The sequence below is a fragment of the Erythranthe guttata genome, chromosome 5, assembly GCF_056151865.1.
Source record: "Erythranthe guttata isolate IM_541 chromosome 5, IM_541, whole genome shotgun sequence".
In the NCBI taxonomy this organism is placed as follows: Eukaryota; Viridiplantae; Streptophyta; class Magnoliopsida; order Lamiales; family Phrymaceae; genus Erythranthe; species Erythranthe guttata.
In genome coordinates this window covers 3,553,570-3,565,774 of record NC_142537.1, presented here as the reverse complement: position 1 = coordinate 3,565,774, position 12,205 = coordinate 3,553,570, and the positions used below count along the sequence as shown (strand labels likewise).

The 12,205-nt window shown below is 36.6% G+C and overlaps 4 protein-coding genes across 21 annotated transcripts; 2 read left to right on the top strand and 2 right to left on the bottom strand.

Annotated features, from left to right (window-relative positions):
* Window positions 1-321: 321 nt before the first annotated feature.
* Window positions 322-3,252, top strand: CPZ (Metallo-hydrolase/oxidoreductase superfamily protein). Its single transcript, XM_012984134.2, has 8 exons — window positions 322-957; window positions 1,523-1,685; window positions 1,773-1,843; window positions 1,984-2,079; window positions 2,182-2,295; window positions 2,398-2,466; window positions 2,666-2,740; window positions 3,105-3,252. The coding sequence occupies exons 1-8, from the start codon at window positions 526-528 to the stop codon at window positions 3,195-3,197; spliced, it is 1,113 nt and encodes a 370-aa protein (XP_012839588.2). The 5' UTR covers window positions 322-525; the 3' UTR covers window positions 3,198-3,252.
* A 235-nt stretch (window positions 3,253-3,487) lies between these two features.
* Window positions 3,488-4,334, bottom strand: LOC148770454 (uncharacterized). Its single transcript, XM_088818619.1, has one exon. It carries the CDS (start codon window positions 4,223-4,225, stop codon window positions 3,662-3,664), a length of 564 nt encoding a protein of 187 aa, XP_088674745.1. The 5' UTR covers window positions 4,226-4,334; the 3' UTR covers window positions 3,488-3,661.
* Window positions 4,335-4,473: 139 nt separating this feature from the next.
* On the top strand, window positions 4,474-6,263 carry LOC105960004 (polyadenylate-binding protein, cytoplasmic and nuclear). The gene is made up of 5 exons (XM_088818618.1): window positions 4,474-4,583; window positions 4,919-5,012; window positions 5,118-5,405; window positions 5,536-5,850; window positions 5,960-6,263. Exons 2-5 carry the CDS (start codon window positions 5,010-5,012, stop codon window positions 6,128-6,130), a joined length of 777 nt encoding a protein of 258 aa, XP_088674744.1. The 5' UTR covers window positions 4,474-4,583; window positions 4,919-5,009; the 3' UTR covers window positions 6,131-6,263.
* Window positions 6,264-7,824: 1,561 nt separating this feature from the next.
* On the bottom strand, window positions 7,825-11,731 carry LOC148770453 (uncharacterized). 18 transcript variants are annotated; one of them, XM_088818610.1, is made up of 8 exons: window positions 10,860-11,731; window positions 10,030-10,759; window positions 9,643-9,952; window positions 9,399-9,509; window positions 8,898-8,978; window positions 8,683-8,782; window positions 8,497-8,536; window positions 7,825-8,395 (listed from the first exon to the last, which is right to left on the bottom strand). In XM_088818610.1, exon 1 carries the CDS (start codon window positions 11,615-11,617, stop codon window positions 10,961-10,963), a length of 657 nt encoding a protein of 218 aa, XP_088674736.1. In that variant the 5' UTR covers window positions 11,618-11,731; the 3' UTR covers window positions 7,825-8,395; window positions 8,497-8,536; window positions 8,683-8,782; window positions 8,898-8,978; window positions 9,399-9,509; window positions 9,643-9,952; window positions 10,030-10,759; window positions 10,860-10,960. The 18 variants fall into 18 exon arrangements, with proteins under 18 accessions (XP_088674736.1, XP_088674731.1, XP_088674739.1 ...); XM_088818605.1 differs by having other exon boundaries at window positions 9,399-9,952; XM_088818613.1 differs by lacking the exon at window positions 8,898-8,978.
* Window positions 11,732-12,205: the final 474 nt, after the last annotated feature.

The following is a 12,205-nucleotide window of genomic DNA, read 5'->3' as shown; positions in this document are numbered from 1 at the left end:
CAAAATGTTGAAATTAGGAGTGTAAATCGGACGGATTGGATATGAATTAGCCATTTCGAAAAAAAATCTATTTTTTTAAGTGAAAAATTAGATTCAATCTTGTTCCAAAAACATCGAAAAAATAAAATCGGAAATTGGAACGAAAAAACTTGTTCCAAAATTGGAAAATTTCAGATGGGGATCATATATAATACATAATAATTTTGGTATTTTAAGTGTAACGTTCGGGAAAAAAAAAAAAACGGAATTTTCAGAATAGAAATTTAATAAAAAATCGGAATCTCATATATATTCTAATTCCGATCTAAATAATTTCGGAAGTCAGAATTTTGGAATTCAAATTGAAAATATTGTTCCAAAATTAGAAAATTTTCGGTTCAAAATCGACCGGATTCGAAAATTTGGTTCCAATTTCCACTACCATTTGTGATTACTCCAATTTTGTGCAACTCACCAAGTATTTATTTCTTCATTACATAAAAAAAAAAAAAAAAAAAAAAAAGAAATTAGGGAAACAAAGATAGAATGTTGTGCTTGTGCAGACATTTCCCATTCCCTCTCAAAACAAACAACCAAATGATAACACTAAACCCCACCACCTCGAACTTGTTGAATCTCCACCCATTTCACCCAACTCCGGCAACCCACAAGCACCACCTTCCGCCGCAAACTCGCCGCTCAGTTATCGCATGTGTTAGTGGCGGAGGCGGCGGTTCAGGCTTTTTATCAGCAATTGGGCGGGCAATTGAGGAAGAGGAGTACAGAAAGGCTAGGGCTGAGGTCAACCGGAAAGGGGTCGGCTTAGACGGCTACTCCGTCGAAGGGCTGTCAATCGGCGGCCACGAAACTTGTGTTATCGTGCCGGAATTGAAGACCGCTTTCGATATTGGGAGGTGCCCTTCCAGAGCTGTCCAGCAGAATTTTCTCTTCATCACACATGCTCACCTCGATCACATTGTATGCTTGTTTATTTCTTTTTTCACCATCTCCCTTTTTTTTTCTCAGTTTTTACTTGCATTTTTCGACCCCCTCTTTGTGTTCGATAAAATGCTGCAGTGTGTCTGAATGGGTAATTTTTTACTTTTTTTAGTATTTGGAAAGTGAATATGACTATTTGTATGGTGATGCTTTGGTTTGTCTTGAGTTAATGCTAACCAATCAGTAAATTTGGACTAAAAAACGTACATTTGCTTAATAAGTTCGGAATTCAACTCGTATTATTTCGTTACTAACTTCAATACCTATTTTACTTTGTGCCCGACATAATATCATCTGCCATAACCGATCGTATTTTCTTGGAAATTCCCGAAATAAGATCCGTTGCACTCGTGGAATCTTGTGAGCGCGTCTTGTGATTGTTTCTGTATCTTACGGAAATGATATCATTTGGTGTCACACGTTTGATATTGTTCATTTGTTGTAGATTTTATTTCTTTTTATTCTGTTCCACTCCCACATGACATTGCTCGGTGGTACTCGGAAATAAAATTTGCATTGAGTTTTTGCTGTCTATTGATTTTAGGGTGGACTGCCGATGTATATAGCTACTCGTGGTCTATACAACTTAAAACCACCTACAGTCTTTGTGCCTCCATGCATAAAGGAGGATGTCGAACGACTAATCGATATTCATAGGGTCATGGGTCGGGTGGAGCTGAACGTTGATTTGGTACCCCTGGATGTAGGTAATTAATTTTATTTTTTTCGCTCGATGTTTCGTTAACCGTTTTGTATCTATCATTCGATATAAACTAGTAATTTTTTTTATTCAGGTGAAACATATGAAATGCGGAATGATATTGTTGTACGGCCATTTGAAACGCACCATGTTATACCCAGCCAGGTGCACTGCTCCGTCGTTTACATGTTTTCTTGTTTACGTAATAGCCTATTCCGTAAAATGATTAGATTCACGAGTTAGGTAGAAAACACTTGAACTGATTGATAGAATTATTTATTTATTTATTTATTTATTATTTGCAGGGTTATGTGATTTACTCTGTAAGAAAGAAACTGAGAAAACAATACACGCATTTAAAAGGGAAACAAATCGAGAAACTTAAGAAGTCTGGAGTTGAGGTTTGTTGTCCTTGCATACAATGCACACCTCTTATTTATTTAGTTCATGTATCTATTCGAAGTGTGAAAAACTTATTCTTTGTTGCTCGTTCGTTTTTTCAGATTACAGATACTATCTTATCACCCGAGGTGGCCTTCACCGGAGATACAACGTCGGACTTTTTCCTTGACCCACGAAGTGCTGATGCCTTGCGGGCGAAAATTCTAATTACCGAAGTAATTATATTCTTTTTAGCATCTAATTTTGTCAACCTTACTATATACAAATGCACGATTTTGTTTTTCTTTTTTCGATCATTTTTTATATTCTTTTGACAGGCAACATTTTTGGACGAGAGTGTCAGTGTTGAGCACGCGCGAGAACATGGTCATACCCATTTATCCGAGGTATTTGAATTTGTTAAAAAAATAACTGCTGTGGGTCTCTTTGAGCTCCGATGTAAGTCATGTCGTATTCATGTGATTTTCTGGATTTTTTTTTACTCCCTTTTGGAAAGAGAGGCTCGTATTATTTTGACACAAGAAATCTCCAGTGTTAAAATTTTGGGATATCTTCGTCTGGACTTTTGATTTCTTGGAATTGCAGATTATGGAACACGCACAATGGATTCGGAACCAAACTGTAGTGCTGACTCATTTCTCGTCTCGCTATCATATCGAGGTAAATACTCTCTCTCTCTCTCTCTCTCTCTCTCTCTCTCTCTCTCTCACACACACACACACACACACACACACACACACACACACACACAAACACAAAAACAAAAACACACACGGTACTAAGTAATCCGTAGCTCAAGTTGATGGGAGTATGTAGAAGAAACTCTGACATAGACTTGGAAGAAATTTGTATACGATTATGAACGTTCATATTATTGAAAAATCTTCGTCAATGTTATATACAAGATGACGATAAAAGCTTCTTAGGCAATATCCGGTTAGGAGAAAAAGAATTACCGTTGTTATCATTATTTTCGCAGGTGGACTTTGTTCTCTCACTGCTGACATTCTCTTGGTGTTTGCAGGACATTCGGCAAGCCGTATCAAAACTGCAGTCGAAGGTGTCGGCTAAAGTTATTGGTTTAACTGAGGGATTTAAATCATTGTACAATACATAACTCAAATCTTCTGTAAAAAACTTGGTTTAGTCAATATCATTTTTCTTAGGATGCACTGTTTCTTTTATTGCATGACATATATCACCTAGTTCCTAGCAGTAGGGGTGTAAATGAACCGAGCCGGTTCGACGAAAGTTCGAACTCGAGCTCATTTTTAGTTATTCATGAGCACGCGAGCCAGTTCGCTAGTTCTTTTTTTTTTATAACTTTTTTTAATATAAAATAAATTTATATAAATAATTAAAAAACAAGTTACGGGACATTTTTTGTTTCAAAAATTTTTATTATAATTTATAATAATATTAATAAAAAATACATAAAATGGCTCGAGCTCGACAAGCTCCGCTCGTTCGAGCTCATAAAAACAATACTCCATGAGCTGGAGAAATTAAATAAATTTAAAAAAAAAAAAGAAAATTGGCAAACAACAATATCGAACATTTTTTGTGATTAACTATATTTGATCACTTCCTTTTCTTCTTCTTTCCCTTGACGTCATCATCGTCGTCATCACTACAATCATCATCGTCATCACTACAATAATAATCGTTATCATCATCATCATCGGACGGCTGAGAAGGATCGAGTCTGGCAGCATCAATTGCCCACTTCATCACCTTCTCAACTTCATCCTCGCTCTCTTCTTCTTCTTCCGCCGCCGGCTGATTGGCCGGAGCATCGCCACTCAAATTGCTTTTGCTTTCGCTCTTGTTGTGGGACGGAATTGTGTTCTTCAGGGCCGTAAATCTGGCGAACAGATCGTCGTCCGACGCGCCGTCGACTCTACTGGCCCCGGGGTCTACTTTCGCCGGTACCGATTTCGTACGATCGTCGACTTTTGGTGGCTTTTGGGGTTTTCTTAGGGCGAGGAAGCGGCGGTCCAGATCTGGATCGATGGCGGCGGCAGAGGAGCCTCGTGCCATGTGCGAGTTGAGATTGAGTTTCAGGAGCATATCGTCCTGCGCCGCCCGGAGTAGCTGCTCCACCTCATCGTCGTCGGCGGCTTTTTTCTTCCCTGAATTGCTCATCCGATGCTTTCAAATGATTTTTAGTGTAAAATTCAAAATCAAATATCCGATTTTGGAACGAATTTTTGTAATCTGAATTCCGAAATTCTGATTTTCGAATTTTGAATGATTCTGTAATTTTCGGATATTTAAAAATTATTTTATATATATACATAATAATAATAAGGGCTGTATAATTTTCTCTCATTGGGCTGGGCCGAAATTTATTTGTAAAGTATTGGCCTTTCTTAACCGAAACCAACAATTGAAGATGGCGGGCAGACTGCTCAATCGAATCGAATACGACGCCGTATCTTCCTTCTTCTCGACAGGCTTTCTGCTCAATCGATTCTTCTTCATCGTTGGCATATCTCGTACGGTATTTTTCGTTGATTTCAATCAATTTAGAAGACCTAAGCAATTTAGATTTCAATGTATTTGGAGATGTTTTCCTCACTAATTTAGGGTTTCCTTCCGAAAAAAAAAAAATTAAAAAAAAAAAAAAAAAAAAAAATTCGATTTTTTCTGAAATTTCCGAAAAAATCAGAATCGAAATTTGATTTCTGAATGAAGAAGGATATTTGTATGAAATGTATAATTTTGCTGTTAAATTTCTATTTTGTTTATCTAACAAAGAAAAAATTTCAGTTCCAACAAAAGCTCTTCAAATCAGTCAATGATGTTTTATTATTACGGTGGTTTTGTTTATGGAAGGACTGGATGTGTCGTCTATGGTTTGCCGTCGGGCTCGACCGATGAGTCCCTTCGTCGCGCCTTTTCTCCGTTCGGAGTAGTCGTAAGAGCGATGGTCTGTATGTATTTATGTTTAAGTCTTTAAGATATCAGTTTATTTGTTAGGTAAAAATATGTGAACTTTTTGTTTTTTTGTTTTTTGTGGTGTTGATTTTTTCAGATTGCATTCAATCGTCGCACCAATCAGGATATTGGTACGGTGGTATTTGAGGACGACGCATCGGCGAGGGAAGCTGTCAAGAGGATGAACTTAGAGGAGATTGACGGTCACCAAATCACCGTTAAAGAGTCTCGGTTTCCCGAGTTCCCCCGCACCGATCCTCTCAGTCCTGAAGATTATGCTCTTTTAGGACGACTTGGATGTGTCGTCTACGGTTTGCCGTCGGGCACGACTGATGAGTCTCTTCGTCGCGCCTTTTCTCCGTTCGGAAAAGTCGTCAGAGCGATGGTCCGTCTGTTTGTCTAAGATAATCAGAGTTTATTTGTTAGGTTAAAACATGTGAAATCTGGATTTAAATTCGATTAGATGTGCATTAATTTTTTGTTTTTTTGTTTTTTGTGTTGTTGATTTTTTTCAGATTGGGCTCACTCGTCCCACCAATCAGAATATTGGTACGGTGGTGTTTGAGGACGAGACATCGGCGAGGGAAGCTGTCGAGAGGATGAACTTAGCGGAAATTGACGGTCACCAAATCACCGTTAAAGAGTCTCGGTTTCCCGAGTTTCCCCCCGGCAGTAGCCCCCGTCCCGATTATCAGAGGGCTTCTACTTCTGCTTCTGATTCTGGTGATTTTGGACCACTTGGATGTGTCGTCGATGGTTTGGGGTCGGGCGCCACTGATGAGTCCTTTACGCGCGCATTTTCTCAGTTCGGAGATGTCATCCATGCGAGGGTATGTTTGTCGAAGATGTCTAGGTTATTTGCTTTTTGTTCGTAAAAAAATATGTGATGTCGGGATTTAAATTGATTAGATCTGCATTAATTAATCTTTTGTTTTTCAGATTGGGAGGGATGCTGGTTGTGGAAAGAAACTTGGTATGGTGGTGTATGAGGATGAGCGATCGGCGAGGGAAGCTGTCGAGAGGATGAACGGAAAAGAGATTGACGGCTACCGTATCACCGTTAAAGAGTCTCGGTATCCTCAGTTTCGCCGCCGTGCGGTGGTTGAATAGGGTGTAGTTGGTTATATTTTTACCTATCTTTATGAATAGATGTTTGTTTAAAGTAGAAATTGAACTTGAATTTTATAATTTCATGTATATTCTAATCTATTTTCATAGAACTTGAATGCTCAAATTTCATGGATATTTGAATCTATTTCTCCATGCCATGTTAAAAAGATCGGTTTTTCTTTAAAGATAAAAGAATATTTGATATACAAAAGTTATTAGATATCAGAAAAAAAAAAAAAAAAAAAGGTAAATCAAGATTATTCGGCAATCGTTTCTTTCATTTTAGATATATCTGGTAATCATGACTATATGAAGTATCAAACTAAAAAATAAAAATATCTCTCTGAATAATGAGGTAGTAAAAATATAACCACTTTTTTAACCTCTCACTATTTGATATGTGGCATTTAATAATATAATTATTCATATATTTAAACTTTGATAACTCATTTAATACTTGTGGCTGAAGTGAATTTTTTTCTATAAGTATCAAAGCTATATCAAATATCAAATGAATATTTAATGCTCCATTTTGATAACTCTCCATTGGAGTTGCTCTGTACATGTACTAAAATGAATTTAATATACGGTAAATGAATTATACCCTAGTTTTGAAAATATATATGAGGAGATCTAAAGAATTTTTGCACCATAATAAAAAAAATCCAAATCCTGATATTAATTTGTGAGATCCCCTGAACAACTTAAAGTACTTATTTTGCGACACCAAGAGATGATTAAGGGTGTACACGGATTCGAAGTCATTGTCGAGTCCTCCGCCACCGAAATTAAAAAAAAATCAAATTTAAAATTTTAAAAAGTTCAAATAATAAAAAAAAATACAAAAGAGTGTAAATATAGAAATAATACTAAAATAAACATTTATATTTTTTATTAACTAAATCCATAAAAAAGATAAATGCTGGTCTAAAAATACTAAATACAGTTGGTCATAATGCTGAATGCATTTGGCAAAAATACTGAATGCAGTTGGGCGAAAATTGCACATAAGGGCACAATGGTATTTTTACCTCTCCAGGTGGTATCTCAAAAAAAGAATTTAGGGGTGGACATATCCCTATTTATTTTTCATACTAGGGGTGTATATCAAACGGACCTTTAATATAATGCATAGCTGTTAATTGAGCTCTAATTGAGCATTTAAATTACACAAATGATATATCTACCTAAAAAAAAAGGGTTTGTTTATGCTTATGGGTTTTTGTACATAATTCCAAGACCATCAATTTTTATTATTCGAAGTTTAGGGCTATCTCTTTCGTCAATAAACTTATTCCTTTAACATGTTTTATTACTAAATGCATACTTAATGTATATGACAAATTATTCCCACCCCTTTAAATTCAATTATTAATTATAACCTCATTTTAATTTCAATTTCATCAATTTTGACTACAAAAATTCTATTTTGACCTTTTTTTTTTTCCGCCGCCAGTGTCCAACGTAAACAAATGGATTGACTTAGCTTGGAAGAAGACTGTCTCCCTGTGATTCAAGCTCTTCGTGCAGGAAGCGGAGAGTCTCTCCATTATGGTGCCATTATTTTTAAATGTAATAGCTGATCAAATATGATTATTTAATTGTATAGAACTCAAATATGTATCATGATTTTATCATGGAGATGGGAAAATTTCAGCTCAAGTATTTAAAAAAATATTCTTAGTGGCAAGTGGTGGTACAACAAATATTGCCAATATAGCCAACTTCTGACATCTCCAAACTCTCTTGCATTACACAATAGCAGAACTCACCCTATGCTATCAAAGTCTCAACTACTGGAGAGTAGTAGCTCTCACCGTAACATGCCGACACTTTCAATGTTCGGAAAAGATAAAACGAACTACATAAAAATTAAGACATAAATCAAGATTGTACAAAACCTCACTAAACTATGAGACTCTTGTCTCAAAACACAATCATCAACTTCACTCAACAAATAACAAGTCGATATTTCGAGTTAAGTAAAAAAGCAGTGAGACGGATTCGCATCCACCGACCAAGCAACTGTTGAATGGCAGTAAGTAAGCAGGTTGTCCGTCGGCTAAGGTTTTTTCTTTTTTTAAGTTAAAGATAAAGAATCGGTCAGTATTTCCATATAGCATGAATTTACACAGTTTCTGCCACCACTTTGAAGCGCGTAGTTCCAAAATCTGCAGTCCCTTAAACGCAATATGACATAGTCATGAAACTTCTTGAAGTGCTAGATTCAGCTCATGTGCAGACTTGGCAATCGAGCCTCCTTTTCTGCAATATGTAACAAAGTTAACTGAATTAACGATTTGCACAACGAGCTTAAGTAGAGCATTTTTCATAAGAAAAATTAGTGCAGGAAGGGAGCGTTTTACTTTCTCAAGTTCCGTATAGCAAAGATTGCAATGCTCAAGCCTTGAGACAACAGGACGTGAAAGCAGATCTTCCATAATTAGATGATTTGACGAAACAGTGATAATGGAAATAACGATAGTAGTTGTGATAATAATTGCAAATATAATTTTGCTGACAAGTATATTCAAGGGAAGAAACAACCGAACCTTTGCTCCGCGCCTCAATGTCTGCACCGACAGATGATGGCGCGCGCAGATAATGAAGAATATATTACAGAGCCAAATTAGCAGTGCGATATCTTGATGCCTGCATATAAATAAATAAATAAATAGTTCATTAGAGGTTTAACAAGATCAACTGAAGTGGTCACATATTTTTGAACCACTGGACAAAACGACAACTGCGTGAAAGATAAAATCACCAAGAAATGGCACCAATAATTCATCTTGTATATCAAAAAAGGATCCTGCTTTTGCTAAGAGACAGATTGGTTGAGGAGCCTCTGAAGAAGAAGAGGATGCAGAATCAGAAGTGCTAAAATATCAAGTAGATAGTCTACTTACCTATCCATATCACTTTCTATAAGTCCTGACAGACGTTACAATCGAGAGTCTTTGAAAGGTGAAACAAATGCAGAATATAAGAAAAACGTGAATTTGAGTAGTTTCGAAATAAAATAGTTTAAACTTTAAACAGAACCTTAACCAAGATTTTTATGAAAAATCAAGGGAGACCAAAAGAGAACTTGTAAAATAAACTCAAATCTGTAATTTTGCTTAATTGACCCCACAAAGCTGTCACTAAATATATATATTTTCTCTATTTTATTCTTCCTAGACAATCACAAAACACTTGGTTGACACTTTTCCCATTGATATCATCTAAACAACCATAATGATCTTTTATACAACAATTGGAGTACCTCATTCAACACAATTGACAGCACTAAGTGGTGTACCACGGCCTACGATCATCAGTAGCCAAAGCATTTACCACAAGTACCCGACCCGAGTATGGATTTACCACTACCAGACTGTGAAAGACGTTCGTTATAGCATATATATAAAGGAATCAGAACAACTACGTACCACTCGGAAAGTGTAGGGAAATGCAGCAGAATGATGTGGATTGTGACTCCAAGAATAATATAATATGCAATGAAATACCTGTAGTTTGCTTAAACGAGAATACATTGAGCCAACAAATTGATCATGCAGTTCCATCAAGTCAACAATAGAGTATCCTCGTCACTAGCGAAGACTGACTCGTTTTCATCAGTTGAAGAAAAGATTCTCTGTTATGATAGATATGAATAAAAAACACTTGAGTTATTTATATATAATATGGATCGTACGGACAAGCATATAAATGTAATTTAAATCCCAGAAGCTTCCCTGCATGAACATTCATATCTGATAGCCTGGACCAACCCACATCAACAGTATCGTGACTTCTGATGGGCTCCCATGAGAAAACCTGTAACAATACAACACATAAACCCGACCGTTGTTTAATATATTAATTACGTAATGACTTCAACATATAGAGCCTACTTTCAAGTTCTCATGCAAGCCACAAAGCCAGTCATCATCAAATTTTGCATTGGTTTAGAAGATGCTGGAAAATCGTCAGTTTGTAAGTTGATGTCATAGCCATTGACCGAGCAAATGGAGAAAAGGTGAGTGGCTCTGGTGATTTCCTCGGCAATCCGTAAGTTAGAAAATATATGTTAATACAAGTTCCCATCCACTTGGGAAGCATCAAAGTCGAATGGCGTAGTGCCTCCTGCATTTTGCAACATATAAATAAAATCATAATTATAATTAAATCTCTAAAATAATGTGAAAGTAAGCTATCACAAAATAATTGACACAAGTGCTGATCAGATGGAACTATATATGGTTAAAGCCAAAGAATTGTGTTCCTCGATATCAGATGCATCGTCCTGAGTGATAATCATATTCAAACCCTGTTGAAAAAAAAAATATCCCATCAATAAAATTTGGAAAAAGAAAAATGCAATCCCAAAATATAAAGAATAAAAAACTCAATAGCAGATCATCCAAGTCATGATAGGACAACTTTGTCCGAAGGTGGTCAACCATTCAGGGGTATTCCGGGGATACATTCACATAATCATCTATATCACAAGCAAACAGAAAACAATAAAAATGACAATGCATAAGCAAAAACACTTGGAACCAAAAAAAAAAAATATCACCATAAATGCTTTGAAGATCTGGAACCATAATCCATTCACATTTTAAGGCTCTCTTTCAGCACCTGAAAATACAAAAAGGTTGACCCGGAAAAATGAAATCAAAGATTTAAGAATAGATTAAAATGAAATCCTCATGATTAAGCAATTAAAGAGATTACATACCAAGGCTATTACAACTAAAGAGTAGACAAATTAGCAGAATCTTAAAATAAAAGATTACACACGACTAAATTTGTTCGTTCTAAATACTATTACACTATATACTAATGCATAAGAAAGCCGAGCAACGCAGCAACAGCCAATCCACACTGCACGCGAGTCGCATTCTCGCCTATGGCTAGCCTGGGATCGTTATAGAACCAATAGATGGCTCTAAGACGATCCCGTGCTAAAACCACGGTGCCAGTAGATACCGCATGGAGGGCATGTAAGTCAGCAGGAATCAAATGATCCGGCGGGCTAGTGTTCACATTGTAGTTGTTGTTGTCGAAGACAACGTTCTGAACTGCCGGAGGCTGAGGAAACGGATGTCCCGGAAATTCCTTCACTACCGGGACACAAGGAACGTGGGGTAGGGATAGATTGTTCATTTTATTCACGATCCTTGCATTTTCGGCGTTTATCTTTGCCAGCTGGTTCGGGTTCGGGTTCGGGTTGTGGTTGTTGTTTTGCCCAAAATTGACCGTTGCCATGATGGTGTGATATCTCCTAATGGCGGCAAGATGCTCAGCCGGGCCTAAAAGCGTATAACCACTCAAAGTTTGTGCCCGATCAATGCTTACCAGCCTCCTGTGCTCATTCAACATTTGTTCCTCAGTTGGAGCTCCAAAGACGGCTTCAACGGCGGGAACGTTGACTGCAAGACCCATTTCGGTCACGTAACCCTCGCCTGGTGCAGCTGGAGCAATTTGATTCGCCATGACGTGCGGCGGAGTGAGTGTGAAACGCCGCGGTGAAAAGAAGACAAACGACGGTGAAAATAAGACAACAACGGCGTTTGTGAGAAGTGAAGGGTTAAAGGGTTAGGGTTTAGACTATTGGGTCGGGTCCAATAAATAAGACTGCATAATTAAATGCCAAGTAAAAATTACTCTCTTTTTTTAGAAGAAAATAGAAAACGTACTAATTTGTTAGTTAACGTTTTGAAATTCAAAAATTCCAGGAATATAGTATAGCAAAAGAAATACTGCAAATAGAAGTTTAGCCATTTTTTTAATTGTATTATTTATGAGAAATCCAAAATTAGCAATTGTTCGAATAATCAGCATGTGATTTTAGTTAGTAAAATTCATGGTCATCGAATCAGAAAATATTGGCGTATCGTTTTTATCCGTGTATGTACACGGTATCGTATCGTTATCGTACCGTAAAGTATTTAACCAACTATTAAAAATATTAAACTATATATGTATTTACGTAATAAAAATGTATAATTTTATATTTTAAAGTCAAACCACCCATTCCTAATTTCTAAAAAAAAAAATTAATCTATCAAATAGGATAAAAAT